This window comes from Sciurus vulgaris (genome assembly GCF_902686455.1).
Source record: "Sciurus vulgaris genome assembly, chromosome: 14".
NCBI classification, from domain to species: domain Eukaryota; kingdom Metazoa; phylum Chordata; class Mammalia; order Rodentia; family Sciuridae; genus Sciurus; species Sciurus vulgaris.
In genome coordinates, this window is record NC_136475.1 from 13,380,872 (window position 1) to 13,408,258 (window position 27,387).

At 47.4% G+C, this 27,387-nt stretch overlaps 1 protein-coding gene across 3 annotated transcripts in view; it reads left to right on the plus strand.

Moving 5' to 3' along the window:
* The window catches only part of TGFBRAP1 (transforming growth factor beta receptor associated protein 1), a 62,776-nt gene extending 37,137 nt beyond the window's left edge, over positions 1–25,639 (plus strand). For all 3 annotated transcript variants that reach the window (XM_079111002.1, XM_079111001.1, XM_079111003.1), the window contains exons 5-12: positions 3,984–4,066; positions 7,107–7,448; positions 9,228–9,285; positions 12,798–12,941; positions 15,295–15,441; positions 16,320–16,479; positions 19,426–19,859; positions 22,969–25,639. In XM_079111002.1, coding sequence (XP_078967128.1) covers positions 3,984–4,066; positions 7,107–7,448; positions 9,228–9,285; positions 12,798–12,941; positions 15,295–15,441; positions 16,320–16,479; positions 19,426–19,859; positions 22,969–23,145 — 1,545 coding nt within the window. In that variant the 3' untranslated portion in view covers positions 23,146–25,639. The remainder of the gene's footprint in view (positions 1–3,983; positions 4,067–7,106; positions 7,449–9,227; positions 9,286–12,797; positions 12,942–15,294; positions 15,442–16,319; positions 16,480–19,425; positions 19,860–22,968) is intronic.
* The last annotated feature ends 1,748 nt before the right edge of the window (positions 25,640–27,387 follow it).

Here is a 27,387-nt window from a genome sequence, read left to right on the forward strand (position 1 = left end):
ATACAGTATTTGTCTCTTGTGTAACTCGCATCAGAATGCCCTTCCTTTTTAAGGCTGAGTGACGTTCCATTAGTTGGAGAAGTTTCATTTTTTTTTCTTTGTGGTGCTGGGGATTGATCCAGCGCCTCCTGCGTGCTCAGCATGTGCTCTGCCACTGCGCTACACCCCCAGGCCAGAATTTCATATTTCGCTACGCAGTGCATCTTCACCAAGAGCCATAGAACAAACTGCACTTTGAATTTTGTGCTTCAGAGCTCTTCAGAAGCTTTTGGGTGATGTCCAACTTCACCAGTGCAGTCTTGAGCACTAGACTCTTCTGGTTTCACAAAATTTCCAATTCCCCAAATCACTAAAGTTAGAAATCTCGATTCCTGTGTGTGTGTGTGTGTGTGTGTGTAAAGAGAGAGTCGAGGAATGTGTGTGTGTGTGGGTGTATATGGATATATGTGTGTGTGTGTGTGTGTGTGTGTGTGTGTGTGTGTGTGTGTAAAGAGAGAGTTGAGGAGTGTGTGTATGTGTGGGTGTATATGGATATATGTGTGTGTGTGTGTGTGTAAAGAGAAAGTCGAGGAGTGTGTGTGTGTGTGGGTGTATATAGATATGTGTGTGTGTGTGTGTGTGTGTAAAGAGAGAGTCGAGGAGTGTGTGTGTGTGTGGGTGTATATGGATATGTGTGTGTGTGGGTGGGTGTGTGGGTGTATATGGATATATGTGTGTGTGTGTACACACACACAATCACTCATAACTAACATGGGTTTTAACTGCAGTTTCCACTTGCTCCAAGGATATATGTGACCATTTCAGCCTGACTCGAGTGTGTTGGGCCCCAAGCTTTGTGCAGACTAGATACTAAGTGACAACCTAGATGTCGGTTTGGCTGAATTATGCACTATCTGAGAATTTTGATAACTGCCTAAAACTGAAGGATGAACTGATAACAATAAAAGAAAAGAAGAAAGTCGTTAAGTTAGCTATGGTGTCGGGAGATAAACAGACATGCAAAGAGATGCATTCATCCTGGATATAAGCACCAATGATATTGAAACGAAGGATGATATAAAGAACAACATCAAATTTTACCTAAAAATATTCTCTGTCCTTCCCACCCACTCATCCTTTCTGTCATTTTCCCAAGGTTGTGTACCAGGTTTTGTAGTTGGGATGACCCAGAGAGCAGAAGGAGGTGTCAGACACAGTAGACCACCTGAGAATTAGGCACCTTCAGAGAACCAAGAATTGGTGGTGCTTAGTAAAGTTTCTAATCAGGCATTTTAAGGTAAAATTTGATATCGTTCTTTATATTGTTCTTCATTTCAATATCCTTGGGGCTTAAATCCAGGATGAAAGAATATTTTTGCACGCTCCCGTCAGATCTACATGTATCATTCCCCGAGTAGGATATAGAAAATAGCACTTTATCTTAGTTGGTTTCTGTTGCTATAACAAAATACCTGAGACATGGTAATTTATAAGGCTTGTGATTCTAGAGGCTTGGAAGAGTATGGCACCAGCATTTGTTTGGCATATGCTGAGGGTCTCTTTGCCCCATCATAACATGACAGAGGACATCACATGGTGAGCAGAGCAAGCGCTGCATCAGGTCTCTCTTCCTCTTCTCATAAAGCCGCTAATGCCATCATGAGGACCCCACCCTCATGACCTCACCTAATTCAAACTAATACCAAAAGACTGCAACTCTAAATGCCATTACATTTGTACTTGGGGGTTAAGTTTCCAACACAGGACCTTTCAGGGCACATTCAAACCATAGCACTCCTTATTTGTGGAGACTTGGGATGTTAGCAAAAGTAATCTTGCCGGTAAGGTGGCACATGCCTATAATCCCAGCAGTTTGGGAGGCTGAGGCAAAAGGATCATGCGTTTCAAACCAGCCTCAGCAAGGGTTAGGTGCTAAAGAACTCAGTGAGACCCTGTCTCTCAATAAAATACAACATAGGGCTGGGGATGTGGCTCAGTGGTCCAGTGCCCCTGAGTTCAATCCTTTGTACCAAAAAGAAAAAAAAAAAAAAAATCTCTATTTTCCTTTAGGTAGTGGGAGTGTAGATGACATCTGAGTCCTACAGCCATGAGGAGTAGATTGCCACTCAGCTGATGTCTCATTGACAAGCTCAAGTGTGACTGAGAATCCTTTCTGCTGCAAGAATGGCCTCCCTCATTTCTACTTTCAGAAATGGAACTGACATCCCCAAGCAACAGAATCTTGACCTGCTATCTGGTGCTGTTGGGTGGTATAATTAGGCCTGCCTTTAGGTCAGAAATGGCTCTTTAGGGGAAGAAAAATAAAGACTGACAGAGAGGAGGGAATATCCACTGAGGGTCAGGGAGGAACTGTTGCAGTACTTTTGAGAGCTCTGTGAACCTGGTGAGCTGAGATAGTAGAACACTCGCTTTGCGTGTGTAAGGCCCTGGGTGCCATCCCCAGCACTAAAAGAAATAAAACAAAAGAAAATAAAACTTCAGGCAAAGCCCTTTTAAAGCTATTTGAGAGCAGGTGTGTTCTAAAAAAGCAATGACAGAAAGCACTGGGCTATAGAATCTGAAAGATCTGGCTCTATGCCGTAGCTCCACCATTTGTTACTTGAGTTACTTTGACCTAAAAGCTTAACATCTCTGAGCAGTCTTTCACGTGGGAACGGTGAATGACAGTAAGTAGAGTTTTGCAGAAATGAACCAGATAGTCCTGTTGGTCCACAAGCTCTGTCTGAGTGGCAGTTCTTCAGCCAGTAGCGTGAGGATGCGGAGGCGTGTGCATTGGGATGGGGAATCAATGGCTGTGAGCAGCACAGTGGATCAGGAGGAGGATCCATGTTGGAGAACAGTTAAGACACCACCGGGATCTTCCAACCATGGGGATGACTGACCTGAGAAGAGAGTGAAGAGACATGTCTAGAAGCCATTTCAAACAGTGAGCAGAACTCAAAAATAAGAACCCAGGCAGTGACAGGTGGGCGTGACGCCACAAGAAGATTCTTGAAGCATTTACTGCTGTTGCTGTGCGTTACAGGAGCAGAGGACCCTATGGTTGAGGAAAGCAGCATCACAGTGGATCAGACAGAGGTAACCGCTCCTTGGCTGCAGGAACTCAGACCGTCATGTGCTGAGAAAGCCCAGGCACCCGTGTGCTTATTAAACAGGAACAACCTTGTGTCTGAGGGAGACTCTGAGAAACGGTCCTGGAGAGTGTGGGTTTCAGAAGAGCAGAGAGATGGGCAGCCAGCTCCCAGACTGCCAGAAATCTTGCAGTTGTTCTGTCCACCTGAGCAGCCAGAGGCAGAAGCAGACCTTGAAGTCCTGCTGGCTAATGAAGAGGAGAGAAGTTAAAGCAGTTCCTTGAGGAAGGATTGGGGGTTCATGGACACAAATCTGTGAAAACACCTGTTAACCAAAACTATTCAGAAAATAAATTCGGGTGGAGCCCAGTGGTAGAGTGCTTGCCTAGCATGCACAGGGCCCTGGTTCCATCCCCAGTATGGAAAAGGAAAAAAAAAAAGTTGCTTGTGTGCCGACCAAGCTGGACCTTTTTCCTTGCATTGTTCCATAAGCAGTAGGGCTTGACAGCTATTCACACGGCGCTCGCCTTGCCTTTGGTATTCTAACTGATCTAGAGATGGTTTAAAGCACACAGGAGGGTGTGCATAGGTTCTGTGGAAATCCTGCGCTGTTTTATATAAGGCGTCCTTGGATATTGGTGTATGTAGAGGTCCCTCTGATGACTCCCTCTTGGTTCTGAAGGATGGACTGTACATAGAATTTCATACACACCTTTTTCTCTAACTCATAACGTCCTCTCTCTCTATAATGGTAAGCATTTAGCTTGGGTTGTGGATTAGAATTTAGGTTCCCCCTTTCTGTCTTTCTTTTACAGTGCTGGGCTAGGCAAGTGTGTGACCCTGGGTGACGCCTGCAGCCCTCTGGGGTGGCTTTAAGGTGTCTCTAAGAGATGAACTTGTGTTTCCTTACAGGTCATGTACAGAAGGATTCTGCAGCAGGCGGGCTTCATCCAGTTTGCACAACTCCAGTTCCTGGAAGCTAAAGAGCTCTTCAGGTAATTTGAGGTGTTGGTAGCAAGGCTGCCATGACAGTGTCCCCCTGTCCTGTGACATGGTGGGAAACGCTGCGTGGTCAGCCGCGGATGGGTAGTGGGCTCACGCCTCCTGCGCGGGGGGTTGGGCCTCAGCCTTAGGCCAGGGTCCCGTGTTCTCGGGAGCGTGGGGCTGAGGAGCGGCCTAGCGGCAGTCTGAGGAGGGTTCTGTGGAGGCCCTGGGTGGCCGAGCTGGAGGAGGCGTCTGAAGAGTGGGGATCGGGAGGAACCCACTATTTGTGCCCCCTTCTCTCCATAGATTTTATCAGATTCTGAGTTTAGAAAAAGCAAGGGCTTTCTGGAAAACACCAGTGAAAGCTTTTCCTCCTCTTCCAAAGGATTGTCCACTGTTATATTCCTAGCCAGCTCTGTTAGCAAGTCAGAAGCTGAGTCCGTCTTCTGGAGGTCCCTCTGGCCTTGGGACAAATCCTGTTCCTGCAGGGAGTGCCCCGAGTCGCTTTTGCTGTTCCTCGCCTGTGCCCGTCCACGGGCACACCCTTGCCTCGGCACCTGCTCCCAGGGGGTGCTTGGTGAGGCCCCGGGGTAGGAGCTGTTCAGCTCTGTCGAGAGGTGAAGTCACGCACCCGCTGGGACAGGCCCTGAACATCCCACTGGAGCCCCCCGCCCCCGGAAGCCCCGCCTGTAGAATAACTTTTCAAAGCGCCTCATTAAGGATTCTGCAGTTCAGTTCGTAGCTACTGAGAACCGAGATGTAGGTCATGTGCAGCTCGGTGGCAACTCGAGGGGAGCCCTGTCTGTGTCGTGTCACCTGCTGCCCGTTTTCAGAGATGATCACATATGACCTGCACGTGTACTGACATCTCACCATTGCAAAATGGGCTGTAGAGAGTGGGTTTCTGTGTAAAGGAGGACTCTTTCTGTGAGGAATGATGACCCATGTCACCATTGCTCCCGCAGATCCTGTGTGCCGTGACCCTCTGCTCCTAGGAGGCCAGCAGCTTTGGGGTGTAGATAGATTCTTGGCGCCTGCTGACCTCAAGGCCTTCCTGCCCTTCCTTGTCTTATGCCTGCAGTGGCCGATGCCTCCGCGTTAGTGTCGTGGTGTGTTTATCCCCAGACATCTTCTTTTTGTTGTGGGTCAATCTTAGATGTAGGCGGATGGCCGTGGTGTATTCCTAGAAGTCTCCTGTTTGGATCAGATAGTAGAAGCTGGGCCTGTCCGTCCTCAGGACAAAGTGCTTTTAGACGCTAGCCTCTCCTATTTCCACTTCAGCTTGACGGCTGCTCGGGTTTTGTCAACAGTGTGTCTGAAAGAATGGATACGTGGAGAAGGTGCTCCTAAGACAAGGATGATTCCACTGTCCCCTCCTGTGCTGTAGCCGTCAGCTAATCATGGTGGGTTCCGAAGAGAAGACCCACATGCCATTCATGCTGTGGGGACAGTACTGAGTGTTCCTCTGGACAGTCTGCCGCCTATCTTTTTGTGTCCAATGAGTGTGGCTCTTTTTTCACTCAGTAAACATGACCTTAGTAGCAAGAGGGCTATAAGGACACGACAGTGCCTCTGCTTTACCGGGACACCCTTGCTAGTTTGGGGAAGAGACTTGTGCCCACAGCTGTTCATCTTGAGAGTGTGGTATGAGCTTACGTTGGCTAGTGAGAAGAATCTGGATTCATCCTGGATCTTAAACAGTGAGCAGAAGTCTCCCAAATCAAGAATCCCACTTGAGGCCAGGATTTCTCAGCCGTGGCACTTTTGACATCGGGGGACAGATCGTTCCTTGTGGTGTGTGTGTGGGATTGGTGGGGAAGTTCAGCAACAGCTGGCTTCTGCCTACTAGATGGTAGTAGCACACTCTGAGTCATGACAAAACTGTCTGCAGACAGGCCTCGTGTCCCCCAGAGAGCAACATGGCCTCCTAGTGAGAACTGCTGTTTAGGCAAAGTGTGACATTGACAATGGCAAGGTCGCAGTGAAGTGTCAGTGTGGGCCGGTGGTTGGGCTGAACTGGTAAGGTGGTTTGGGGTCTGCACAGGAAGGGCCTTGTGTCACCAGCCTGTGCGCCATACAGACTGTCACAGGTTGAGACAGGGTGAGGGCACAGGGAGGTGGAGCAGAAGGGAGGGCGGTGACATTGGGCCCAGGTGGAGACCTACAGCTTGGTGACGACTCTGTTCATTTTGTCATCGCCAAGGGGGCCTACAGGCTGGAGGAAAAGGGCCCGGCAATGAATGAGAGACGGGACATCAACAAATATGGTTTCAGGATGCTGTGCTGGCCATTTTAAAGCTGCATCCTAATGTTCCGCTCTGAATTCTGTTAAGCATCACAGCAGAAATGGGAGCATGAATACTTTGTTCCTTGTGTTATCAGACCATTGCCAAGGAAATTGTGTTAGGTTTGGTGTGTGTTTGTTTGTTACTGGGGATTGAATCCAGGGGCGCTTAACCACTGAGCCACATCCCTAGTCCTTTTTATTTTTTGAGACGGGGTCCTGCTAAATTGCTGAGGCTGGCCTTGAACTTGTGATCCTCCTGCCTCAGCCTCCCAAGCTGCTGGGATTACAGGTGTGTGCCAACATGCCTGGCTTGTATCAGGTTCTTATAAATCTCTTCCTTAAGGACTGTCCCACAATTCGTTTATCATTTAGTGTCAGGAAAACCATGGTTTTCAGAAGAACCGTGATGTTGTCTGCCCAGATGCTGACGCGTGACAACCTTGGTTGGGCTTTGCCCGCCTTGGTTCTGAGGTGCCAGGGCTACCCTGGGTTTTCCTGGCAGCGCCGGCGTCTTGACATTCCACTTCCACACCACGTGTGCGTGTGTCTCTCCCTGTCATACCCGGTTCTCCTGGGGAACCGGGTGGTGTCCCGGGGTAGGTGGCGCTGCTTTGCGTTTGCAGACCCTGATGGCGGCTCCCGCGGCTCACCCGTGTCTGCCCGCCCACGCGTGCCCACAGGCGCTGCCCTCCAGTGTCCTTTTGTGTGCCTATGTGTACTCTCTCTCTCTTTTTGCTTCATTTAGTTTGCCACTGTAATTGCAGAAGCGGCCAGCTTGACGTCCGGGAGCTGATCTCTCTCTACCCCTTCCTGTTGCCCACCTCCTCTTCATTCACTCGGTCCCACCCTCCTCTTCATGAGTACGCAGACCTGAACCAGCTGACCCAGGGGGACCAGGAGAAGATGGCCAAGTGCAAACGCTTCCTCATGAGCTACCTGAACGAAGTCCGCAGCACAGAGGTGGCCAACGGCTACAAGGAAGACATCGACACGGCTTTGCTCAAGCTGTATGCGGAGGCCGACCACGACAGCCTGCTGGACCTCCTGGTCACCGAGAACTTCTGTCTCCTGACGGACAGCGCTGCCTGGCTGGAGAAGCACAAAAAGTGAGCTTCCTCCTCGTGTCACGAGGAGGCTTCCCGCCCAGCCTCTGCTGCCAGGCTGACTTAGCCACTGGCTCCTCGTGGGTCCACGCAGTGACTGCCTTGAAATCATAGTGACCTCAGGGACCAAGGGCTCCCAGATGCTGTCATTCTTGTTACTGTCCAAGGGGTCCCAGGGCATTCACTCTCTCCTCTTCTTCAATAGTTAGAGTACAGTTTAGAACTGGTGGTGGGCTTTGTTAGTCAGTGAAGCTGTTTTTAAGTTTCTCCTGTGTCAACTGAGAGCTCACCGTGAAGATGCCTCATGACTGTCAGGAAAAGAGTGCATTGAGACCCAGCATGCCTGTAATCCCAGCAGCTCGGGAGGCTGAGCAGGAGGATCGCGAGTTCAAAGCCAGCCTCAGCAACCATGAGGCGCTAAGCAGCTCAGTGAGACCTGTCTCTAAATGAAATACAAAACAGGACTGGCATCGAGTGCCCCTGAGTTCAGTCCCCCGGTACCAAACAACAGAGTACGTGGAGTCATCAGTAACCAAATTGCTTAAGTAGATACCCAGATAAATGATGAGAAAGGAGGCTTTTTGATCTTGGTCCCACAAGGTCGTGGTTGAAAACTCTGCCTTTGTTACACCCATGAATCAGTAGCAGCTTCGTGTCCAGGGCAGTTGGTAACATAATGGCCAGTTTGATCAGGGCTGGCAGCTTCTTCATCTGGGACAGGAAGTCACAGAGCCCGGCCCTTCCAGGCTTCAGTTTTCTTATCTTCAAAAGTGAGGGGCATTGAATGATCTCTAAATTTCATAGAAGCAGTGAAGTTTTTAAAACTTTTTTTTGTCTATGACTTTTGCTAAGAACTTGAAGTGTCAGAAGGACTAACGAAGTCCCCCCAGAGACCCTGGGGATCACCATGCTAGGTCCTGTTTGGGGCTTCAGTTGACCTGGGCTTCCACGAGGGTAGTGGCTCTGTCACAGTCTCCTGGGTTACCAGAACTTGCCATGGAGTGGTGTTACAGGCTGAGTATTCCTTATCTAAGGTGCCTGCAACAGAAGCATTGCAGGTTTCAGAGATTTTTCAGATTTCTGGAACATTTGCATAGTTTTCTGCAGTTAAACATCCCTAATCTGAAGACCCAAAACCTGAAATGCTCCAAAATCTGAAACGTTTTGAGTGTGATGCCAGTCCTTCCCATTTATAAATGAGGATATAGAAGCCCGGGAAAGTTAGTCTACTTGCTCACTGCAATTCAGTTCCTAAGCCATGAAGCCTTAGTGGGAACTCCGGTCTCTGACCCCTGGGGCCCTCCTCTGGCCTCCCCTGCTTTCTGTCGTCTGCACTACCCGGGCACCATCTGTGTTCTCTGCTGTTGTTCAAGTTCAAGCTCCTTGCCCCTTCTCTCGAGAAATGCTCAGACAGTGGGGCTTCCCTGTGCTTCTACCACCTCACCAGGGCTACTGTGGTAACTGGAGACTCACGAAGTTCTGTGAATATCTGGAGCAAAATAGAAAGCCATTCCACATGGGATTTCCCCCCAGTATCGTAGTATTTTCTTTTTCTTGGCTCTCCTGAGATCGGAATCATCCTTTTTGGAGATTGAGAGAGCTCCTGTTTTTAATGCCATAAATAAAATAAATAGAAGTGAGGATCCTTTTGTTGTTTGAAATCAGCTGTCGAGTTCTGAGCTGAGTAGGATCCAGGGGAGCAAGCCAGGGGAGGTCCGGTGTCGGTTCCGCCTGCAGCAGGCCACAGGGACACGTTGTCCTGACCACTCTGTTCTCTTCCAGGTATTTTGCACTTGGACTTCTCTATCATTACAACCACCAAGACGCTACAGCAGTCCAGGTGGGTCCAAAGCACGTCAGCATCATGCTGAAATCGGTGTTCTTTAACTCAGTGTCACCAAAAAAAGAAAAAAGCTAAATCCACAAATTGATAGAAACCGCTTTTGCCTGCTCAATAACTTTTTTATCCAGGACAAAAATAAAACTGTTTTAGATAGTGAATTCCTTGAGAAATGTTGGCCGAGAGTTTTCTTTTTTTTCTTTTTCTTTTTGTCTATTTCTTTGAAGATTGGGGTTTTGAAAGTTGAAGAAAAAGTACTGATAATTTCTTTTCAGTTTTTAAAAATGAATATGTATTAACCATACGCATTTATAGGGTACAGTTGATAACTCGATACCCGGGCGCAGCGTGAAGTGGTCAAATCAAGGGGATTAGCATTGCCAACTCCTTAAACATTTACTGTTTCTTTGTGTTGGGAATCTTCAAACTCCTCTGTTTTTGTTCTTTTTTAAACATGTAATCAGTTCTTGTAAGCTGTCGTTTAGAAGAGCTGGACCTACTTCTATCTAACTGTATTTTGGTTTCTACTTTCCAACCTCCATCTATCTCCCTTCTCCCTACTTCCTTCCTAACCTTTAACAACCACTGTTTTCTCTACTTATTTGAAATCAGTTTGAAGTCTGACTTCTTATTGAGCCACAAGGTATGTGACATCACTGCCTTATAAGACAATCAGGGCAACCAATAGCAGTTGGATTTATCACTTCCACTGTCCTCGACAATAACTGTTACCAACAAGCTGGGTGAATCACTGTCCCCATAGCACTGTGACAACACTGAGCTGATCAAGTCCATGCCTGTGGTTTGCAGTGGAGCTGGATTTGAACCAGCACCGGGGGTGGCCAGGTGGGGTACTGCACCTGGAGAGAAAGGGCATGCACTTGTCAGCCTCGTCTCCTACCATGCATTGTTGCATCTTACGGCTGGCCTCTGAGCTTGACGGCTTCCTCTCACACTCTCGGGACACTTTCTCCCCTTTGTTCTTTGTTAGCTGCTCCTCTTGCATTGCGGACTGGTTTTCTGATACATTTTTGGTTTCATTGCGTGAGAGGCCAAGAACATCAGCCACATGCACCAAACTAATGTCACCTCCCTGACTTTGCAAAGCCAAATGTGTTTTTAGTCTTTGGTTGCTTTGGGAAACCATCACGAGGTCGTGGGGAGAAAGGAACACTTGCACGCTGGTGGGGGACTGCAGACTACAGCCCTGGAAAGCAGTTTGGAGATTCCTCAGAAAACTAGGGATGGAACTGCCATGTGACCCAGCTGTCGCACTCCTGGGTATTTTCCCCAAAGATCTGAAATCAGCCTACTCTAGCAACACGGCCACCTCAGTGTTTATAGCAGCACAATCCACCATAGCCAAATGACGGAGTCAACCCAGATGCCTGCCCATCAGTACAGAAATGGATCAAGAAATTGTGGTATATATACACGGGGGAGTTCTCCTTAGTCATTAAAGAGAATGAAATTAAGGCATTTGTCAGTAAATGGATAGAAACGGACAACACCACGCTAAGTGAAATTAGCCAAACTCAGAAACTGAAAAGTCAAAGGTTTTCTCTCATATGCAGAAGCTAGAATAAAATATAGGAAAGGAGGGACGGAAGGATAAGATTGCAGGAAGAACCAGTCCAATACAAATTAATAGATGGGTGAAGGGAAGTCTAGTGGAATAGAGGAAGGAGAAGGGGAGAAGGGAGGGAGGGCAGGAGGGGGAAGCAGAGGTTTGCATCAATATCTGTGCATGTATAATAACCATAAAACCCTAATTAGAGAGAGAGAGAGATTATCATGATAGCACAATTGGAAAGCATAGTTAAAAAAAAAAAAAAAAAAAAGGAAGCCAGACACACTCCTGTAATCCAGCAGCTTGGGAGGCTGAGGCAGGAGGATCACAAGTTCAAAGCCAGCCTCAGCAACTTAGTGAGACCCTAATCAACTTAGCAAGATCCTGTCTCTAAATATCAAAAGGGGCTAGGGATGTGGCTCAGTGGTTAAGCGCTCCTGGGTTCAATCCCTGGTACCAAAAAAAAAAAAAAAAACAGGGTTCTCCATTAACATCATTAACATGTACTCCAAAGCCAAAAGTAGATTATGTTATTTGGTTTGGGGAATTCAGTGTTGAAGAAACAAGTATGGGTTAAGCATCCCTAATCTGAAACATTCTAAAATCTAAGATTATTTGAGTGCCAATGTGAGGCCCCAGAGTAGAAAATTCCACTGCATAACACCTTGTTTCATGCGACTTGTTTCATGTTAAAAATACTGCATAAAGTTACCTTTGGGCATAAAGTGTACTTGATACAAATGACTTCCTTGTTTAGACTTGAGTCCCACCCCCAAGATACATCACTGCCTATGTGCAAATATTCCAAAATCTGAAGCAATCTGAAATCCAAAACACCGGTGTCCCCAGCATTCGGGACAAGGGACACTCAACCTGTATCACAAAAGATGTTGGTATGCTGATGTCAGAATGACAGATGGGCATCACCTGTTTCTCAGATGTACTGCTTTTGCCAGGGCTCAGAAGCCCAGCCAGGTGGACAGCTGGATGAGACTCACCAGGCAGGGGATGTGGCCTCTATACCTTCCTGCTCCACGTGATGCTCCCTCTTTCTGGATGCAGAGAGTAAGCTTCAGTTAGCATGGTAGGGAATTTTTTGATTGGAATAGCGAGAGGTTTTTGTCATTGGGGGTCAGTTTTGAGCCTTCTGGGCAAAAGATAACAGGAACATTTGGGACCAGAATCACCAAGGCAGTTTGAAAAGCACATCTGCCCATCACAGTCCAAGGAGAAGCTCAGGAATGGGAACTCAGGTGATGGAGAAGATGAAATAGGTGCTCTCCTATGCTTGCAGGTGAATTCTTCTGTGTCTAGATGTCACTGTTTTATTTATTTTATGAAGAAAGATTAAAAGCACTCTTCTGTCCCCATAAATTTTGTTTACTGTTTGCATTAGTGGATGGAAAGAAGGAAAATTAAAATTGATTTAGACATTCATGACTTGTCCTACTATAGGTTAAATACTCCTTATTCAAAATGCTTGGGATCAGAAGTATTTCAAATTTCAGAGTTTTTCAGATTTTGGAAGATTTGCATAGACTTTAGAGGTGGACCAACCCAGATTTGAAAATCTGAAGTCTAAAGTGCATTATCAACATGCTTAAAAAGTTTTGGCTCAGCAACATGGGAGCCTGAGGCAGGAGGATCAAGTTTGAGGTCAGCCTCAACAACCTAGCGAGATGCTCAGCAACTTAGTGAGACCCTATGTCAAAATAAAAATGCAAAGGGCTGGAGATGTGCTCAGTGGTAAAGCACCCCTGGGTTCAAAGTTTTGGATTGGGGGTTTTCAGATTAGGGAGAGATTCTTAACCTGCACTTTTAAGAGGTTTACTTACTTGGTCTTGAAAGGTCAAGTAAGTAAACAGACAGCCTTTCTAAGCTGATTCCACAAGATTCATTACTTTCTGGGTCTTGTTTATTTGTATTTCTTATTCCTCTCCAGCTGTGGGTGAACATCGTGAATGGGGACATCCAGGACTCGACACGCTCGGACCTGTATGAGTACATCGTTGACTTTCTCACCTACTGCTCAGACCAGGAGCTGGTGTGGACCTATGCCGACTGGGTCTTGCAGAGAAGCGAGGAGGTGTGTGCTTGAGAAATGCCTTCTTTGTCAGGGTGACTGGTACAAACGAACCACAGGAGCTCTTGATTTCAGGTGGGAAGGAAAGCTCCATTTCACCCCGCCTCTGTTTTCTTTGTTTCCCTTTTAATGCTTTCTTTTGAGTCATCTGAACTCCAGCTCTGCAAGAAGTTCTGCATCACGGTGCTGCTGAGATGCACCGTTAGAATTCCGCTCTCCTAGAAAAGCAAGAAACCCAGTGCCCCGAGTTTCATGTCGTCCTGAAAACGCACGTTTTCCAGTTTGTGTCTCCCCAGCTACCTTGGCACTGTTGTCGCTGGGGCAGTTCAGTCTGTTGCCCTGAAGGGTTTGGTCCTTGTCAGGCGACGGCCCCAGGCCTGGGCCACACCAGAGAGACCAGGGTGACCTTCTCTGCTCCCACACCCTGCCAAGGAGATCGTGGGTGTGGAGGCCAAAGAGGGGTCATGAGCAGGATTCAGCCCATCTTTTTTACTTCCTTTGAACACATTTATTTGTTCTCTTTAGTTATGCATGACAGCAGAATGTGTTTTGACACATCCTACATTCACGGAGTGTAACTTCCCGTTCTTGTGATGTGGAGCTACACTGGTCGTGTGCTCATATGTGAACACAGGAAAGCGATGTCCCATTCATTCCACTCTTTCCCACCCGCTTCCCTTTCCCCTACTCCTCCCTGTCCGATGGGGTGAACCGCTCCTCACATCCCCCACACCCCCGTTGTGAGTCAGCATCCATGTATCAGAGAGAACATTCGGCCTTTGGTTTTGGGGATTATCTTATTTCACTTAGCAAGAGAGTCTCCGGTTCCATCCATTTACTGGCAAATGCCATAATTTCTTTCTTCTCTGTGTCGACCCATCTGTGACTTTGAGAAATGACGAGTGATAAAGCGCCCGTTGGCTGTGGGCTGTTGAGGGGATAGCTTGCTCAGGACAGAGGGACCAGGGCCTTAGTGACGCCCACAGACAACTGGAACGGAGATAGTAAGCTTGATTCTCATGATTAAAAACGTGGGTTTTTCCTTGGCTGTCCCGGGAGAGGCAGCGTCGCCGGCTGCCGCAGGGCCTGTGCTGTAAGTGGAGAGCCCCAAGCCTTGCACCTAAACCGGACTGGAATGGGGCTCCTGCCTGCATCCAGCTGCCTTACCGGAAGGCTGGAGCCCCTGGGCTTTGGCACCTTTACCTTTGACTCCATCCTTCCTGCGCCTGAGCACACAGCCGCCAAGCACACTCCCAACGCGCTCGCTCACACTTGGAACACAGACCCGGTGCTACTGAGAGGGGTGGACCATTCCCAGAGTTCCCAGATGGCAGCAAAATATACTGGAATTCTGGGTGCCTGCCACGTGACAGTCCCGTCTCTTGACCTGCCTCTCCTTAGAATGGCACTGCAACTCCACAAGTGTGTGTTATTATTATTCTGTTGTTGTTGTTGTTTATGCAGTAGAGGGGATGGAACCCAGGACCTGTGCAGCTAGGCAAGTGTTGACCACTGAGCCTTCCCTAGCCCAGAACTGGGCCTGATTTTAGACTGTGGCAAACTGAAACTTTGCCAAGAGGTGGTAGTGCCAACTCACAGATCCACACTTACAACCCAAATTCACAGTCGTAACAGTTCTGCTTGATTTCTCATGTTTTGGGATCACAAAGACGTGCGTGTGTTTGCATGTAACAGAACATGCACACATAAGGGCCTAGGGGAACCTAGCATGGATATAATTTTCTCATTAGCATTTCCTCGAAGATGGAATTAGACCAGAGTACTTCAATGTGACAGGAAGGCAGTCTGGATACTTGTTCAGGGACCAGAGTGTCAGATCCCAGACTACCCGTCTATCATAAATAATCTACCAAATAGGTAATCTTTGTTTAGAGATCTGAGTTTATGGTATTGAATTTTCAGCACTCTGCTTTTTTCATTTATTCTTCTGCAAAGAAATATCCCTGATTGGGGGTGATCTTAATAGTCCAAAATAGTTACTGCATGGGTTGTCAAAATCCATTACCAATGAACACTTCACTCTTTAGTTTCCAACTATTGTTAAAGAAATTCCAGCCGAGTGTCTGAGAGGAGGTTTCCAAGTGCAGGGTGCTTTGCTGTCTTTGCGTCCTGCTCTTTGGTCTTTGTCAGTGCTTCATGCCGGACCATCTTTCTTCATAACCACATTTGTTAACCACTTTATTGAGATGTGATTGACACACAAAAAGTTGTACATACTTCATGTGTTATATCATCATATTTTTATGATGATCTTATCATGCACAGTGACCAAAATAAAGATGAAGGAAAAGTGACTTCAAAACCTCGTAACGATAAATTGCTGCCCTTCCTTTAGGTTGGAGTCCAAGTTTTCACCAAGAGACCTTGGGATGAACAGCAGAAGAACAGTTTTAATCCAGATGATATCATCGATTGCCTTAAAAAATACCCTAAAGCCCTCGTTAAATATCTGGAACATCTTGTTATTGACAGGAGGCTGCAGGTGAGCACAACAGGAAATGGAGCCTGACTGTCGACATTTTTAGCAGATTATTCTAATGTCATGTTCATGTTCCCTGGCTGCTCAGTCTGTACTTGTGGATGTCTGCGGGAGCTTGAGGCTTAGTGAAAGAGACCCACTGGAATAGGCAGCCCTTTTACCTGCTACCTCATGTCCTCTATGCTTATATTGTTCTTCTGTTTTCCTTCTGTTATTATCTCCAAAAGAAATGAGAGAGTTTGTGCCTTTTTATAGAATACCTAAGTTCTGTGGCCCTTTCTTCACAAAATGACAAGTAACCCTTTTGTTCTCCATATGTGTGTGTTAGCTTTCCACCACTCTGACAAAATATCTGAGATCATTATCTTATAAAGAGAAAAGGTATATTTTGACCCATGGTTTTCAGAGTTCCTGTCTGTGGTCAGTTGACCCTGTTGCTTTGGAACCTGTGAAGAGGCAGCCTGTCATGGCCAGGAGCAGATAGTGGAACAAAGCTGCTTACCTCATGGCCAGGATGTGAAAGAGAGAAAGAGGAAGAGATTATATTCCCGTAGTCCCTTTCTAGGACATACTCACATGTCCTAACTTCCTCTCATTAGCCCCACCTCCCAATTTTACCACCCTGGGGACCTTTAGCACATGGACCTTTGGGGAACATGCAGCATTCAAACTGTAGCACCTCAGACTGTAAGCTCCTCCTCTGTGCATTGGGGTTTCTGGGAGATTTCCCATCCAGCAAGGGTGCTGCGTCCACTGTTTTTGAGAATCTTCCCCAGGTCCCCTCAGAACAGGCCGGGTCGTGGGCACAGTGGCCAATGGAGGAGATCTGCAGGCGTCCCACTCGCAAACCCTCTCTGTCTGTCGGGTCCCCTTTCCCGCAGAAAGAAGAGTACCACACCCACTTGGCGGTCCTCTACCTGGAGGAGGTGCTGCAGCAGAAGGCGGCCACCGACAGCCAGGGCTTGGAGCCCACGGAGACACAGACCAAGCTTCGGCACCTGCTCCAGAAGTCCAACTTGTATCGAGTACACTTCGTGATAGGTAAGAGTGAGCGTGACGTTCTCTCCAGGTAGATGCTTCTGTCCTGGGCATGGGGCACAGGGAGACAGGCTTTGGCAGAGCTCCCTTTTGATCCAACAAGATGATTCCTTGGGCCCATTTGGACACAGAGTCAGCCTGCTTGGAGGGAGGGGGAGGCCTCTTGTGTCCCCCCCTCTCAAGTTGGACAGTGGCCTTAGCTGGTGATGTTGAAGTTGCCTTGATAGGTCTTGACCATGTGCATGGCTGTTGGTTAGACCTTCATTTAACCTCTGGATTCAGCTTTGAAGCACTAACTCCTAGTTCCTTTTGATGATTCCAATAGAGTGGTCCCTGGGTATCTTTGGGAGATTGGTTCCAGACCCCCCAGGACACCAAAGTCTGCAGATACCAAAGTCCCTTAGAGGAAATGGCAGGTGTTGGTATGTGATCTGCAATCTGCACACTTCCTCCCATTTAGATTACTTGATCCCTCACACGGTGTAAAGGCTAGGTCAATAATTGCTGTGCTGTATCATTTAAGTCTGTACCTATTTGGTACAGATTTTTTTTTTTTTTTTTTTTTTTTTACTTTATCTTCTTTGCAGTACAGGGGAAGGAAGCCAGGTGAACACTACAACTGAGCCTACACCCAGCCCTTATAATTTTATTTTGGGATAGGATCTCAGTAAGTTGCCCAGGCAGGCCTCAAACTTGCGATTCTCCTGCCTCAGCCCGCCGAGGAGCTGGGATTACAGGCATGCGCCATTGCACCTGACCGACAGTTTTTTGTTTTTTTGTTTTTTTTTGGTTGTTGTTGTCGTCGTTATTATTTGGTTTTGTTCTTTTTTTTTTTTTTTTTTTTAATAATTATGATCTGTGGTTGGTTGAATTCTCAGGTGCAAAACCTGTGAATACTGAGGACCAGCTGCATTTGATTTAACACTTTGCCAGCTGGCCCTGTCCTGGTCTCCCTTTCTTGGTCTACTCAAGACTTGGAGTCCCTTGAGCCCTAAGCCATGGAAGCGCTGCAGGTGCTTCCCTTAGAGGGAATGTTTCCAGTTTCTCAAGGGGGCAAAGACCAGAGTTTCCAGGTGCATGGTACCTGCACCTGGTGGAATTTAGTTTTTTTCTGTTTTGGACATTACAGAAGTTCTGGATTTGTACTTACGTGGATTAGTAACACGCATCAGTGGCATTTTCTGACCATTACATCAGATCTCATTGTGCATAGTAGCTGTATTCTCCGGGAGAAGTCTCCGGAAGAAGTCTTCCGGAGAAGTCTCCGAAAACATGGAATTGGAGAGCATTGAACTGTTGTCACTAGGGGAAATACAGGGTTAGATTCTTGCAAACCTGCCCACCACTTTCATAACCTTGTCAGTACATGAGCTTGTTTTATGTGTGTTTCTGTTAACAATACCTTAATTAATATATATTGTTCATTCGTTACTGTTGAATTCAGAGTCAACAGCACTATAACTCATGCCCAAGTAAAGCCTATGTAATGCACATATTTTTTCCATAAGGCTCAGCACAGCCTTCAGTAAAATCACTAACAAAGAGCAAAATGCAAAAAACTAAATAAATAAATGTCTCACTAAATAGACTGGGTAAAGGATACTGGAAGGCAGCTTGAGACCTGAAGCAAGAAGGCAGAGGGTCACCTTGTTCAACCTCAGCTGTGTAGGTCGGGCAGCTAAAACATGTTTTGCTTTGTGTCTGGCCAAGAATGACCTTGAAATTGCTGTGAGTGTTCATTTTGAGGTTACAAGTAAATTTTAGCAAGTAGGTGAATTCACACATTTGAAATGCACGCATAAAAAGGATCAACTTTATCCACTAGGCATAGGTCCAAATGCTAAGCACGTGTTATGATACTCCGTTTCTGCAGTTTATATGAAGTAAATCCTAGCACTCTCTCCATTTTTACAGGAGAGCAACTCGAAGCTGAAAGAGGTTGCCCAACTTGCCCCCTGTCCCACCATTCTTGAGCAGTTGAACCAGAACATGGATGTGTACTGATATTTTGCATGAACAGCAAATGCTGATTCTAGCTTGCTCTTACCCCCGGGGTCTATCCTTCGCCTGTGGTACAAGCAGCCATGGGGATTGCTCGCAGCCACTGTGTGTTTTTATTGGTGGCTGCCCATGCTATAAAGATGGTTAAATATTTTTCCTAACACTTTCAACATCCTTTTTGCCTTACTAATCCCTTTCTTAAAATCTCATGCTAGTCATGAATTTGTTGATCATTGCTTTCATTCAGACAGCTTTTGAACTCATACAGTGTATCCTTGTGCAAGAACTGAGGGTTCTATAAGGAACCTGAGCATTGGGTATTTTGGTACCATAGAGGGTGGGTCCTGAAACAGTCCCCCAAGGACTCAGTGACAACTCTAGTGCCCTTCCACCTTAGTCAAAAAAAATACCACATTGGGAAGGTGGAGACCCGGAGTGAGGAGCAATTCACTCAGGTCTTCTGGGATCCTGGGTAGTTTGTTTTGTTCATTCTCTGAATATATTAAGTAGAGTTCAGCCAGGCCGGTGGCACAGCCCTGGAATCCCAGCCCTGGAATCCCAGCGACTCAGGAGGCTGAGGCAGGAGGATCACGATTCAAAACCAGCCTCAGCAACTTAGCGAGGCCCTAAGCAACTCAGTGAGAACCTGTCTCTAAATAAAATGCAAAACTGGACTGGGGGTGTGGCCCAGTGGTCAAGTGCCCCTGAGTTCAACTCCGGTACCCACCCACTCCTCCAAAAATGTTAGAGTCCATCTCCTGTTGTACTGAGAAAAATGGCGAGGGGAAAATACAAGGAAAGCTTCCTTCCCTGGGTGGTCCAGCTGGCAGTACTTAGCAACGTCTAGGTAGCCGGGGGGACTGCCCTTTCCAAGGCTCGGAGCAGCTGGATGCACAGGGTCCCTTGGCAGAGCCCTGCTTGTTTCTGAGTGGCAGTTTCGTCCCGCAGAGCGGATCCAGGGCGCTGGCCTGCCCGTGGAGAGGGCCATCCTCCACGGGAAGCTCGGTGAGCACGGCAAAGCCCTGCACATCCTCGTGCACGAACTGGGGGACTTCTCGGCGGCCGAGGACTACTGCCTGTGGAGCTCCGAGGGCCAGGACGCGCCCTGCCGCCGGCACCTCTTCCACACGCTGCTCGCCATGTACCTCCGCGCCGGCCCCTCTGCCCAGGAGCTGACCGTGGCGGCTGTGGACCTGCTGAACCGCCACGCCACGGAGTTCGACGCCACGCAGGTGTTGCAGCTGCTGCCCGGCTCCTGGTCGGTGCAGCTGCTCTGCCCGTTCCTGACCGGGGCCATGAGGGACAGCGTCCACGCCAGGAGGACCGCACAGGTGGCTCTCGGCCTGGCCAGGTCGGAAAACTTGATCTACACGTACAATAAGGTGAGCGCCTGGCTTTTTGGATGGGCTGGTCCAACTGTCACTGGCCGTGAGTCATACGAGGCAGGTTTTACCTGTGGAAAATGGTCTTGGTGACTCAACATACTGAGGGTCTGAGTGGGCCGAGGCCGGGGCAGGGCGGCTCTTCTCTCCTCTTGAACGCCATGACCGAGAGAGCAGGTGGCCGGGGAAGGCGAGGAAGGAGAAGCATCAGAAAGGTGCCAGGCACATTCTGGACACCTTCCTCCGGTCATCTCACACCACAACGGCTTTATGCCGTGTCCACTAGTATCAGCTCTATTGCACAGCAAAGGACACTGAAGCCCAGGGAGGGCAGGGTAGTGAGAGGAAGAGCCCAGAGCTGCCTCCGGGCCAGTTCTTGTCCCCAAGCTAGACTCGCTGTCTGGATGCTCCACATGGTGGCAGAGCAGGAATCCATATTCCTCCCACAGGTAGAAGCCTGCGTTGACTCCCGTGGCCTGGGAGATACAGTCTTGGCCCTTTGGGTCTTTTCCTCTTGCTGCTTCCTGGCATGCTGGCATGGATCCTGGCCTAAGCCAGGCACCTCCCGGGGAGACATACTGCCCCTACCTCCTGGCCTTTGCATGTCCTGTCCCCACCTTCTGCAATACTCCTGTCGCCTCCTTGCAGTCTGGTAAACACCAGATCAGACCTCAGCCTACTGATTTGTCCATAATGACACCATCTCATACCCATAAACAGATGAACTACCCCTTTCTGCCCATCTGCTTGCTTTGTGCAGCATTCGTATCAGTTTACTATTAGACTGGGTTCTTTGAGGACAGGAACTTCATTTATTTATCTCCATTCCCTAGGGCCAAGCCTGGCATGCTGAAGGTGTTAAATAAGTGTTTTTTGAAAGATGGGGACAACTAACAAGTACAAGATGAATTTACTAACTTTCTGCTCAATCTTGTCAGTAGACTCACCTGCCTGGGTTGACTGAAGTGAATTGTGTAGGACTTTTTCATTTTTTATTTTTTTATTTTTTAGTTGCAGATGGACACAATACCTTTATTTTATTTCTTTCTTTTTATATGGTGCTGAGGGTTGAACCCAGTGCCTCACATGTGCCAAGCAAGTGTTCTACCACTGGGCCACAACCCCAGCCCAAACTTTTTGTTTTTTAATAAATTTTTTGAGATATGAATTAAAGATCACCCATTTGAAGTCGATAAACCAGTATTGCTTTAAGCTACCAAGTTTTAGGTTTGCTTGCTATGCAGCCAAACTAACTGATATGACTTGTTTATTAATATTGGAAGTAAAAAGAAGAATTGAGTAATGCATGAAGAAAATAGTAGATTCTGTACATGGCTTTCATTATTATGACATGTAAGTCAAATATTTATCGAGTTCCTGCTATAAACTCTGATTGTTCTCCATCTCATTCACATTACTCAGTAACCCTTCCATGAAGGATTTGGTTGGCTCAGTGTCTGTCCCCACAAATTTGAAGTAATTACTGTGCATCAGAGTGAGGCTATAGAAAGCCCAGAAGAATTAGATAACACATCCCTGCCCTCAAAAAGCTGGCAGATATACAAATGGGAAACATCTGAAGAATCCATCCGTTCATTCTTTCATTTGTTTATTTGTTTTATGAATGTTTAAGAGAGCAGCCAGATTGCTCTGAGCTGGGCTCTAAGGAGAAACGGAGACCAGAGATGGATTCCTTTTGCTGGCGCTCAACTTCTGGAGGTGATCTTGAAGTCTGTCTTTGACTGTTTCACGAGTGTTGAACCACATACCACAACCCAGATTCCAAGAGCGAGGTTGGGTGGCTGTGGGCATCACACATGGGCGGTAGAGGTAGCGTGGTCAGGCTGTGGGAGGAGGGGCAGCATTTTAGGGAGCACGGAGAAGCCAAAGCAATGCATGTGGGTGCTGGAGAGAAGAACAAGGGGCTAATGATAGGGGAGGCGATCTGACCGCCCGAGGGGTGGGGATGATTAGATTATCCAGGATCTAAACATTTCGGTGGAATAGTCCATGAACCTGCTGCTACTTTGTTCTGAGTGACAGACATCATTAATCAACCAGCTCTTGCCAGATCTGGGTCCTTTTCAACTCCAGGCAGCAGCCACAAAGCAATCAAATTGGCATTCACGATGAACTCTGTCTGCCATTTCTGGAATAGTATTCTCTCTTCTGAGGTCAGCAGACAAAAATGTCCAGCTGGCTCCAGGTAAGATGAATCAGAGAACCAATTCCAGAGCCGGGCTTCCTAAGGATGGAGCTTGGCTTCTCCACATGCCAACTCTAGGACCCTGTGTAAAATATTTGATCTCTGTTCCTCAGCTTCCATATCTTGAAGGACTTAAGCCGGGAAAATCATTTTTCCCTCTTCTGTTTCTGTGCTTGTACATGCCTTCTTATGACAGTACACAGAGTCCAAGAGGGTTTCAGAGGTTCAGTTCACAGCTGACAGACTCCACAGCTCTGGGCCCAAGGTGAGACAGAGCATCGTGGCTGAAGGAAACATCCCAGTGAAGGAGAGCAGCTCAGGACATGGCAACAGGAAGTGAAGAGCGAATTGTGTAGAACTTTTTAATTTGCAGAATTTAAGTCCAGTTTATGAGACCTTGGCTGATGGTTTTGCCACTCAGTTTCATTATTTACTTCTAAAGAAAAGAGCTTGCATTTGCCAACTCCTCAGGAAGGTGCGCTCTTGGCCAAGCCCCGTGTTTGTACTCTTCTTATTGGCAGGTGAGAGGGCCAGGGAGTGAGATGCTGTGCATGGTCCCATGTGGCTCCAACATTCCCGTCAGGCCAAGGTTGAAACAGTAAGAACTCTGAGAACATTGGAGGGAGGATCTGGGATAGAAATGCCAGCAAGCAGCGGTTTCTTTTATAAAGTAAAAATTAAAAAAAAAAAAAACAACAAAAACAGTTGCGTAGTTTTTTTTTTTACTTCTCTGGGTACTAAGGATGGTTTTGCTTATTTCCACTGCCTGCGTACTATTTGACAAAGTTGCCGTGAAAAGAGTCTACATCAGGGATAATAATCCTTGCAGGGTTGGGGTGGGGGATGTGCTTCACTTGGGTCTAACTGCGTGGCAGCATTACCAGTCTTGGTTTCTGTTTGCAGATGAAGTTGAAAGGAAGTGCAATCTGGCTCTCAGACCAGAAGCTTTGCCAGCTGTGCCAGAATCCCTTTGGCGAGCCTGTGTTTGTCAGATACCCAAATGGAGGGCTCGTGCACACTCACTGTGCCACCAACAGACACACGACTCCCAGCTCACCCAGTCCTGGCACCCGGACTTGAAAAATTGGGCTCAAGCACGCAAGGGGGACTCCGAGTTCTTTTCTAAGCCTGCTGGACACAAAGAGCAGACAGCTGCCGTGCTTCAGGCCAGCAGGATGAAGGGAAGGCACCTGGGTGCTGGGGATACATCGGTCCCTGTGAAACAGGGACACCTCACTGCTGATGATTCTTTGTATGAATGTAAATGGAAATCCTTGAGAATCCCAAAAGTAGACCAGAATTCACCCGTCCAGATACACAGTCACCCAGAACGAAGATCTCCTTTGAAAGAAAAGGGAGTCTTCCCCGGGCGGTCAAGACAGGTGAGAGAGCCCTCCTGAGACACACGTGGGCCCTGGAAAGGTGTTGCATGGTCTTCAGGCAAGTGCCTGGCACATGCACAGGGCACGGAGCCCTGAGATAGGCACCTCGCTGTCCTCCACGGGAGCTTTGTCCATCCACGCAGGCTCTGCCTTTGCCCCTCCAAATGGCCAGCCTTGTTTCATCATCCCATCCAGCTCTCAACCCCCAAAAGGTTCTGTTTTGCTTACTCTCAGCAGTCACTCTGGGTAAACTCCTGTGCTTCAGACTGCCCAGCAAAGGGAGGTCTTTTCAGAAACTGATAAAGATCCAAGAGAGAAGCTACTTTGCCCGTTCTGAAGCGGGGAGGGGAAGCCCTAGGTGTTGGGGACCCAAAGACAGGTTCCTTTGCAGACGCATCACCTGCTGATTGGAAACCCCCTGACGGACGGGTCCCACTGAAGGTTTTTATTTGAATTCATAGCCTCTTTGCAGTTTCTCTCTCATTGAGAAATTCATCTGTCATGTTCATTAGGGCTATTTTTTTTTCTTATGAAAACATACCTCCTACTGAAAACTTGAGAAATGAAAAGGGAAACGTGAGGAGCTAAACCTAGCTTGCTTTTCAAGAGACAGGCTGGTCTTCACAGCGCACCCTCAGCAGGGCAGACTGTGGGCACAACAGCTTCTGCCCTGGAGGGAGGCGCCCTTGCTCCCGACAGGTGCTTCTGAAGATCTTCCAAGGGGTCCAGCCAGGCTGTCTTACCTGCCAGCACTTTCCATGCCTGCCCTGAGACTTCCTGGACCTGCAGAAGAAAGGTCTCTCATCCAGAGCCGTCTGGGGATTCGTTTTGTGCTTTGGCTGTTACCACTTCACTGCCTCTTTTGCATTTCGTCCGAGGGCTGACCTCTGCTGGGAAGAACTTCCACGAAGACAACATACCCCCCATCCGTGATGTTTGGGAAACAGGTCTCCGCTGGTGCCTGGGACAGGAGGACCGTGGAACACACCCTTTCTTCATCAGCCTGGGCCTTCCCGAGGCGAATAAAGAGCTCACTCTCCGTTCTCTAAAAAATGTTCATTGTGCTAATAATGATCACCGTATTTTTTTTTTTTTTTTTTTTTTTCCTTTTGGGATTCTGCGTGAGCCAGGAAACTAAAGCATCCGTGTGTTGTTTGGGGAACTGACATCTTTTTTTCCTAACCATGTTTCAATTATCTAAAGAATAAACATTGGAGAAATTCTCCTGCGGCTCAAATGTGTGCTGTGTAAAGTGGTCTGACTTCCAAGGTCATGCCGGGTCATGAGCATCAGCTCCTGGATGACTGCCAAGGAACTCACCTTGTCGCGTGGGTTATGGCTACAACCTGTGAGTTGGGGTTTGCATTCCCCCAAGAGCAAGCTACCTGTACATGCAGCATTATACTTTAAAAAACAGTTTTCTCTGTACACAAAATGGGTACCATCTTGGAAAAGGCTTGGGATGGCTCACTCCTAACTTGGGGACACTAGTCTCTCTTTTTCTCCCCCTCTGAAGCTTGATCGATATTTTGAAATGCCCGCCCTTCTTTCCAAGAATAAGAGCTACACTGGGTAGTTTCCCATCTCTACTGAATCCTTTAACAGGAGCCGAATAACATGACAACGCGCAGAATTGTCTTGTATATTAAGAACTGTGTTCTCTAACCCTCCTCACTCTCTCTCCCCAGGTCCTTTTCTTAAATCCTATTTTTAAGACAAATACATGGTTCTTTCTAACAGGCCTGCTGTTTTGTGACTGCCATTGAATAGAGCAATTAGAACTGTCACTCAGACTTTTTCCCTGTCATTAGGTGCAGCGTAACCATTCTAGTTAAAACAGCATGAACAGAACTCAATTTACATTAATATTCTGTGGGCAGTACTGTTTAAGTCTATGGACTGTTTATCTGCCATTGCCTATCAAGTATTAATGTAGGAGCATCATGTCAGCTGTGGGGCACTGAGCATGTGCTCCGAGGTGGGAAGTTTGGTGAGCACATGGAGGTGTCTGTGGGGTTATGTTGTCACACAGATGTCTCTTGCACAGCTGGGGGTAGCCCTTGCTTTTTGCTTGCTGTCCCGTGGAACCCTTTGTCCTTGCAACTTTATCCTTCTCCCCTGATTGGGTCCCAGATACACATGATGTACAAATGTAAACATGTTGATTTTATTAAAATTCTTTTAATTCATTGTTCTTTCTGCAATTTTTTTTTTTTAATATAAAAATTCTCTTTGTTGAAGTGATGGTTTCCATGCACACTCTCCCTAGTCTGAGGAGTTCTAGAACCAGATCTACCCCTCGGGGCTCTTCTCAGCACCCACAAAGGACTTTCCAGTGGCTGCCTCTTGAGTTCTGTTATTACTGGGCCACCTTTGAATTTATCTCCTGCACGTTTGCAGTCTGCTCCTGGACATTTCTAGCCTTTTCTGAGGAATCACACACTGAGAAGATTTCCAATAACTTCTACCTACTCCATCTTTTAGCTGAATGCTTTTAAATAATCAGGTCTCCTTTACATTTCTAGCCCTGAACATATTCAAGGAATATAATCAAATCTTACCTTTAAATTCTACTCCCTCCTTGAGTACATTGCTCGTGACACGTCTTTGAGCAGCCCTGTTCAATCTCAGCCCTTCCTTCCAGGTACTGTCCTACAGAAAGGATATGTTAACATAGGTTCCATCTCGGTTATTCTAACCCCATTCTGCCTACATGTGGTCAGGCACATCCAAATATGAGGGAATAGAGAAGGAGGTGTCATGAGTCATTGTATTTCCGATGAAAGAAATAGTCATTGTTTTATTCTGGTGACTTTCTTGGAGTTTGGGAACCATGCCAGAAAATCAGCTCCTGCCTGCAGATTCCCCTGCCTGGTGCTTTTCTACCAACCAGGATGCAACCTGAAACCAGCCCAGGGTTTACTGTGTTCAAACCTGAGTGTTGCTGCGTTTAGAAAACCATGAAGCAGACCATCTTTGATGGTCTTTTGTTACTGGGATCCCAAGGTCCATTAGCATATCAGGGAACAAGAGAGTGGATTGGGGACGTTAGATGTCTAAGCCTGACTGGCAGGGAAGCGGGTATGGATTCACACTGGATGGAAGAGACAGGCAAGTGGCTGAGAGACAGTGTAAATTGATGTCCTAAATGTGTCCGTCGGTGGAAGCAGAGACAGGCGTCTGCCTCAGTGAAATGGGCTGTGACTCATGGTAGGAGTAATTAGATATTAACTAACACCCCATTTGCTCTTAGCAGATCTGTCAACCTTAGCGTTTGAAATGAAAATGTACAAGAATCTAGACCATATGGACCAGAGGCCCTTTCACCTCCTCAAAAAAACTCAGTGGCTGGAGCAGCATTTAAAAGCTTGTTAACACGCTGGTCGAAGATAAGCACTTGAATTAATGAAGCCTGCTTTTCTTCAGTTTGCAACCAGGGAAGGGAAACAAATTGCTATAATTCAGTCTGCAGTCTGGAGTCGTAAATTTGTTAAATGAGATCACGTGGCAAGAAGGGTTTAGAAAGCAATGCACACAACTCGACAGGCTGTGGGACTTGAGAAGTAAGAACCTGGGAAACCCGAGTCCTTTAGGCTCTGACACACTTGACTGTGGCCATGGCAACCAGGCCCCAAGACCTGGGAAGTCTCAGGTGGGAGGTGGAGCTAGGTAGCATCCAGGTGACCTTCAGGTACTAACACTGTTCCAAGCAAGGGAAGTCAGCCCCAGGTAGTGGGCGTGACATCAGCCTGTGGTATTGAATGCTATCCTACAGTGTCTGGGCTCTCGGGGAGGACCAATGTCACCCAGCACAGGAAGTCCTACTCAGCAGGGCCAAGGATGTGTCCCACGTGTGTCTGTAAATCCAGAATCTCATTCCATGATCTCATCGTCACCCAATATGGTCCAAGGAGTTCCTTAGAAGGGAAAAGGGGACCTC